This window comes from Panulirus ornatus, chromosome 22, assembly GCF_036320965.1.
Source record: "Panulirus ornatus isolate Po-2019 chromosome 22, ASM3632096v1, whole genome shotgun sequence".
Classification (NCBI taxonomy): domain Eukaryota; kingdom Metazoa; phylum Arthropoda; class Malacostraca; order Decapoda; family Palinuridae; genus Panulirus; species Panulirus ornatus.
Window position 1 is genome coordinate 20,240,818 of NC_092245.1, and position 7,564 is coordinate 20,248,381.

The 7,564-nt window shown below is 46.6% G+C and overlaps 1 protein-coding gene across 1 annotated transcript in view; it reads left to right on the forward strand.

Annotated features, from left to right (window-relative positions):
- The window catches only part of LOC139756618 (zwei Ig domain protein zig-8-like), a 111,056-nt gene extending 105,420 nt beyond the window's left edge, over positions 1–5,636 (forward strand). The window contains exons 4-7 of the mRNA XM_071676273.1: positions 2,798–2,925; positions 3,353–3,436; positions 3,744–3,828; positions 4,055–5,636. Coding sequence (XP_071532374.1) covers positions 2,798–2,925; positions 3,353–3,436; positions 3,744–3,828; positions 4,055–4,305 — 548 coding nt within the window. The 3' untranslated portion in view covers positions 4,306–5,636. The remainder of the gene's footprint in view (positions 1–2,797; positions 2,926–3,352; positions 3,437–3,743; positions 3,829–4,054) is intronic.
- Positions 5,637–7,564: the final 1,928 nt, after the last annotated feature.

Sequence of the window (7,564 nt, forward strand, 5' to 3'; positions counted from 1 at the left end):
AACACGAGAGTAGAACTAAGGCCAAAGATATACGTATCGTAACATAGATATAATCCTATGATAAATACAATCGCTGGCAGTCTATGATGGAGATATGAATATATCTCGTTCGTCTAAGGTTCTGTTGAATATTCCCTTTGGGAATATATCTAAACAGACAACAGAATCTATATCTTCTGTGAGGACGAATTTGCTTTGCCACAGACGTTCGTCTGAGGCGTCCCTGTTTACTACTGTGTAGCATATCAATGGCAAACACGGAGAAAGAACTGGGTTTTCTTGAAGAGCTGGTTCTCATATCTTCTCCGGATATTGTTTGGCAGCGACGTCTGTGTCTGCTGCAGTTCCCTCCTCCCGCTGGCTGATGTTGTGAAACTAGCTGTCGTGACCAGATGATGGCATCTTAGAGACGTGTACATATTTGTATATCATGATGATCATGCAAGATCCCTTTAGCATAAATGTCCCTTTTATCAGAAACTTGGTGACCGGATATTACTGATGATTAGAGCCGACCTGGGTGTAGAGGTGACCTGGGTGTAGAGGTGACCTAGATGTAGAGCTGACCTGGGTGTAGAGGTGACCTGGGTGTAGAGCTGACCTGGGTGTAGAGGTGACCTGGGTGTAGAGGAGACCTGGGTGTAGAGCTGACCTGGGTGTAGAGGTGACCTGGGTGTAGAGGTGACGTGGGTGTAGAGGAGACCTGGGTGTTGAGCTGACCTGGGTGTAGAGGTGACCTGGGTGTAGAGGTGACCTGGGTGTAGAGCCGACCTGGGTGTAGAGCTGACCTGGGTGTAGAGCTGACCTGGGTGTAGAGCTGACCTGGGTGCCTATACACGCTCTTGTTGTCAACATTGTAGATCAAGAAGAATATGGTAATGGTAAAAAATGCTTAGAATTCTTTTTGTGGGGGAGGAAAATTTTGAAAAGCTGCCACCACGACTCGCCCATCAGTCTCGTGGTCCCATGAGAATGGGAGCTCGTCGTCTCCAGTATGAGGCAGATCTGAGACCGCAGGATGCAGCGCTGGGGAGGAGGTCATGTCTAGATGGCTGGACATGTTTATCCCAATGCTTACCAATTCAGAGCCAGATATACATCCACGGAGATTCCGCTCCAGCAGCTGTAACGTCTTAGATATCCCACAAATATGGAGGCTGTTTTTACAAGCAAGTAAGCAAGCACACACACACACACACACACACACACACACACGCACACGCACAGTACACACAGAATTCGTTGCTCAATGATGTCATTGGACAATCACGAGAAAAACTTGGGGAAGGGGAAGAGTACTGAACACCCTATATAACTAGATACAAAGAGTTTAATCCTTACTCTCTGAAGGCTTAAGCAGGTCTTCCTGAGTTAGGCTGGTGAGGAGGAGTTGCATCTAAAATAACGCCACATTTCTCTTTGGCGGGAATTACTCTCGCATAGTGTCACAATTGGTAATGGTGTCAACCGAACGTACTATATACAACTTAAGACATCACATGGGACGCGTCTGTTACAGTAAAGCAAGAAATAGAGTGAATTGGAACGATGTGGTATACCGGGGTCGACGTGCTGTCAATGGACTGAAACAGGGCATGTGAAGCGTATGGGGTAAACCATGGAAAGTTCTGTGGGGCCTGGATGTGGAAAGGGAGCTGTGGTTTCGTTGCTGTGTGTGTGTGTGTGTGTGTGTGTGTGTGTGTGTGTGTTGCACGGTAGGAATGATAAGTAGAGTGCATAACCAGCACAGCCACACATCAAGGCTCCACTCGACAGCTTCTTTCCATTGTCATATATAAGATGCGTCCCCCCCCCTCGAGCCTAACTGTGTGCCGAGGATCAGAGAGAGAGAGAGAGAGAGAGAGAGAGAGAGAGAGAGAGAGAGAGAGAGAGCAAAATCTAATTGTCGAGACTTGCAATGATGTTTTCGAGTGGTAAGGAGAAAAAAAAATACACACAGGAAGTATCTGGAAAATGCCAGGCAAGTCACGTTCGTGAGGGAGGGGACTTCTGGCAACACATTCTTCTGTGTTAAGAATTTTGAATCCGTAAGCAGCTCTCAATTGTCTTTTTTCTTCCTCCTCTCCACAGGTCTCTGAATACAGAGTGTTATGATCGAGTTTGCTAAGCCTGTGTTCTCTAGTCGCCTTTCTGACGTATGTCCTACCTCCTTTAGATATGTGGGTCGGGGTAGATGATGGAGATGAGGGAGATATATGTATGTGGGTGGCTCCAGCTATAGTATCAGCCCCTGTATCTCTGGGTTACTGTCTCTGTTTGCTCCTCATTAAGGGTTTATGTCACGAGTCACTTACAACAGGGGTAAGGTCACCACACACATATATAAAGGGGGTTACTTGTAAGGCTAGAGGAAGGTCAGAGGAGAAATACGATGAGAGAGATAATGTAAGGACAGGAAAAGGTCTCAACACAAGCATGTGAGTCATTCGAGAGTGAGTAAAGACAACATAATTTTGGTTCATATTTCGAGTGTCTGGGAGCCTTCAGGCCACACTGTCTTCCAACCCCCAGGCCCCAGCGTCTTCCAAGCCACGATATTCCTTTGTAGGTCATGGATGTAACTGGATATAGGCAGCCAGGTCGTGAGGGACTGTGGCCACTGGCTACTGTCAGGGAATATGCTGAGTGAATGATGTCTCGAAATGTAGAATAACTGTCGGTAACTGATACTTTCTGACTTGACTGATAGCTAAGTCCTGGCAAGACCCTGCCCTTTCTCCTCTTCCTCGAGCATCAGGTATTAATACGAAGACGTTCCTCCCTCGCTGGTGAGCAGCGCCGCAGGCTGAGATCGTGGGAGCCCCGGACATTCACGTGGACATGGGCTCCACCGTGAACCTGACCTGCGTCATCACTCACAGCCCGGAGCCTCCCGCCTACATCTTCTGGTACCACAATGGCAAGGTGAGTACTGCTGCTGCAGCCCTGCTCTTCTATTGTCGTTGGACATACACCCCACTCGCTCGATGACCCCCTCTGCGGGACACATGGGGAAGTCAAAACCTCGACAACTATCATCCTTGTGTGGACATGGTTCGTCCCTGGCCTGTATCGGGAAAGTGAACCATTTCCCTTTACTTTACACTTAACAAAAGTACATATCAGAGGTTAAACATACATTCTAGAGTTGTTTTTAGAGTAAGACGTACGAGGGGAAAGTTGTCATCTGAACTTAAATCGGAGCTTTACTACATAAAGAGGGAAGCTAAGGGTGTGTTTCAGTCTGAGTTAATAATTTCCGTAATCTCCAGGAGCCACTGGTAAGAGAGCCCTACCAGTATGTTAATGTATGAAGACCAAGAACATGAGACCTCTTCATGCCCTCCCACAGGTCATGAGCTTCGAGTCTCCGAGGGGCGGCATCACAGTGGTGACGGAGCGAGGCAACACCACCAGCGGCTACCTCCTGATACAGGTGAGGCAACACCACCAGCAGCTACCTCCTGATACAGGTATTTCAAGTTCGGTTGCTCACACATCGAAACATTTCAAGTTGGGGTTTTCATCATAGGAAATATTTCAAGTTCGGGAGTCACCAAACTAAGCATTATAAGTTCGAGGTTCACTGAATATTGCAAGTCAACTGTTCTCCATGTTGAATACATTAAGTTAGACCTCTACCAAACTGAATATTGCAAGCCAGTTGCCCTCCATAGTGAATGCATTAAGTGAGGGGTTTACCAGACTGAATATTTCAAACCAGGACCGTCGTCTACCCGCAGGACGCGCTCACCTCCGACACTGGGAACTACACGTGTGATCCTTCCAACACCGACGCTACCTCCGTTAGGGTCCACGTCCTCAACGGTGAGTCGTCGTCGTCCCCCCCCCAGAGAGAGAGAGAGAGAGAGAGAGAGAGAGAGAGAGAGAGAGAGAGAGAGAGGAGGTTAAACTCTGACAGGCATACTGGTGACTGTATCTAACTATCCACAGGGTTATCAGAGAGACTTAGCAGTGTATCCTGCTATCTTTAGCGAGGGTGTAGGGCCTCCCTGCGCGCCTGTTAACATCAAGTTTCTCTTCCCTTCTTCAGGAGAGACCCCAGCAGCGATGCAGACCAACGGGGGCGTGTCCATGCTAGCGCCGCCCTCCACCCTCCTGTCGCGGCCCCTACAGGTGGCGCTCCTGCTCTTACTACTGATGCTTCTGGTGGGGGACTTGCCCTTCCCTGGGGCGCTGAAGGGAGGAGGAGGACCCGAAGGTGTAGCTGGGCACCGTCTCAGATGCCACTCCCTCATGCGGTGGAATCTACGCCTACACCTGACGATCGTCATGTGTATCTAGGGAGTGCCATACACACCGGTCAAGTGCCTTGTACATGTGTAGAGTGTCACCCCCTACCTGTGTCGTACACCTCTCCGGTTATATAAGGTGTACTCAAGAACACCTGTGATGTGCCACGCGCAGCGCCTTCCCTCCTGCGTCGTGGTGTAGGGTATAAAAGGGGGGTTTGAACACACACACTCTGGCAGCATTAGTGTTCTATAGTGTTGTCATACTGACTGTGGTGAGTCCAGAGTTCTAGCGAAAATTACCCCCCCAAAAAAAGATATACGAGTGTGTTTGACGAGCAAGTGTAAGATACCACCGTGTTCCCTCGGTGAACAAGGAGTGTAGAGCAGCGTAACTGCTTGCGATTCTACGAGAAAACAGGAATGTGTGGAGGTCACATGGGACAAAATTCATCGACGCATTACAGTGTATGAGACTGATTATAAGTTTTCGTTGTATGTGTTTCATACTGAAGGAGGGACCAATGCCAAGCCTCTTGTATGGACAGGAGGAATTGAGGAACCGAAGGAGCAAAATGACTCTCTTTTCCACAGACGAGGAATATCGGTTGAGCCCACGAGAGTAAAACGTTCATAGAGGTTCACTTCTGGAGGAGAACCACGAGAGAATCTGTGTTCGACTGAAAATGAAATGACTCTCCGCCCAGAGATGTGCTCAGCCAGGTTGCAGCAAGGGGGCATGAGCGAATTCCCGAGGGAGGCGCTGCAGCAGGACCCTTACGAAGGAGGACAATGTTCGGGGTCCACCTGCTCATGGGATGGAAATAACCTCCCCTCACCTTCTGCACATTCAAAAAAAAAATAAAAAAAACCCAAAAATTTCCAAAACTCTTTTGGTATTTTTGCATAAAAATTGTTTTACATAAATTCCCCCTCCCCCTCTTCCCCCTGACGGTGATCTCAAGCTAATCGCTCGTTAGAGAAGTTTGTGCTAGAAAGAGAGAAAGTCTTCCCTTTGAATGGAGGTCCTTCTAAACCAGCTTGTTATATGGAAACTTTGTGTGTGTAATTACGTCTTTCTACTGTACGGGGGAGGGAGTTTTACACTCGTGGGGCCCCATCCCTTGTGTGTGTATGTGTGTATGTGTGTGTGTGTGTGTGGGTGTGTGTGTAATGTGGTGTATACTCTGTCGTGTTGTGGCGTGTCTGATGGACGGGGGAATATTTTACATAAGATGTATGTTTTTTATCTGTAAATAGTTTACAAAGAAAAAAGTTTTTTCAGTGTTTATTTAGAACTCCGTCTGGAACAGTGGTCTTTCTGGTGTATATTTTCTTTGTAAATAAAGACATTGCCTGGTTAACTCCAGGCAACAGCAGACTGATAAAGGTGTTTATAGTCTTTTGATAACTTTATCATTATATCACTGTCTGTGACCTAATTATCAACACCTCCCCTTTGGCTCTGGTGTCCACGATACACCGTCTGATACAGTCCCTTGATACGTGATCCCATACAGTCCCTTGATACACCATCTGATACAGTCCCTTGATACGTGATCTCATACAGTCCCTTGATACACCATCTGATACAGTACCTTGATATATCATCTGATACAGTCCCTTGATACATCATCTGATACAGTCCCTTGATACGTGATCTCATACAGTCCCTTGATACGTTATCTCATACAGTCCCTTGATACACCATCTGATACAGTCCCTTGATACATCATCTGATACAGTCCCTTGATACATCATTTGATACAGTCCCTTGATACATCGTCTGATACATTCCCTTGATACATCGTCTGATACAGTCCCTTGATACATCATCTGATACAGTCCCTTGATACACCGTCTGATACAGTCCCTTGATACACCATCTGATACAGTCCCTTGATACATCATCTGATACAGTCCCTTGATACATCATCTGATACAGTACTTTGATACATCATCTGATACAGTACCTTGATACATCATCTGATACAGTCCCTTGATACATCATCTGATACAGGAAGAGAGTATCAACAAGAAATGAAAACGGGAGATCTCTGTATCATCGTCTGAACCTCTGATAATGAAATTATCTTATCTTCTGAAGACGAAGACAGAACACGATGGTCGTTGGAACAGAAGTGACTGAACACAGCAAAATAACTTGGTAAACAATTGAGACTTGTATCAAACTATATCATAAGAAAATAAAACCAAATCAGACAGCGGACTTGATATACATATATACATTCATATATACAATTATTATCATTATACTTAGTCGCTTTCTCTCGCGTTACCGAAGCAGCGCAAGGGAGCAGACGAAAGAATGGCCCAACCCACCCACATAAACACACACACATATACATCAACTTGCGTTGTTCACATGTAATAGATAACAGCACTTACCACTGGACGCACGAGACTCGAACCTGGGCCATCGAAATGATACACTAGTGGGCTTAACCGCTCGGCCACCACGAGATAGAGATGAAAGCCTTTTGCACTCTGGTAACTGAGCGGCATAGCTCACTCATCTATCATTTTGATGACCTGAGTTCGAGTCCCTCGCGCCTCGCGGCGATTTAAGCCATTCATATGAACGACTCACAACCTCTGAGTCAAAGCGAAAGCAAATCTATACAAACGCCACAACCAGCTTCACTAGCCACCTCAGCAGTTCAGCCACAGGGGTCACTGAAGTCCCTGTCTCTGGTCGAGGTCTTGCGTCGCAAGGAGAAGATCTCCACCAGTGTTTGTGCTGGTCAAGTTCGCTGTGACCTGCTCCCGAAGAGACAAGCTCGAGATTGCAGATGTTCCTTCATGACTTTACTTTAGTTTGCCCACCATTTATCATTGAATTTCCCTCATTCTATTTAATGTCTATGATGTTTACTGAAGCGCAGTGTTGACGCTGCAGGAGAGGCCCCTGGAGAAGGATGGAACCTAAGGCTCTATAAAGATGATAAATGATCATGATAATGATAATGATAACTATAATTAATGATAATCGTAAGAATACAATGGTCAGTCGACTTGAAAACACAAAATATTATTCCCTCTACTCATATCGCTGCCTCACTGACGTCTACAAAATCTTGGACTGTTTTTCTTCCAGGTCGCGAGATCTCGGATCCGACATATCAAAATTCTCTGCGCTCTGTGCCAGCGTCACCCGAGAGGAGGTCATGACTTGGAAACTATTGATGAAAGTTCGTCCTCCTCCTCGAGTGGAATCAGTGCCTCACATCACCCTGATCTTCACATCTTAGAGGCATCGTCTCATCCACGCGTAATGCCTCTCTACAATA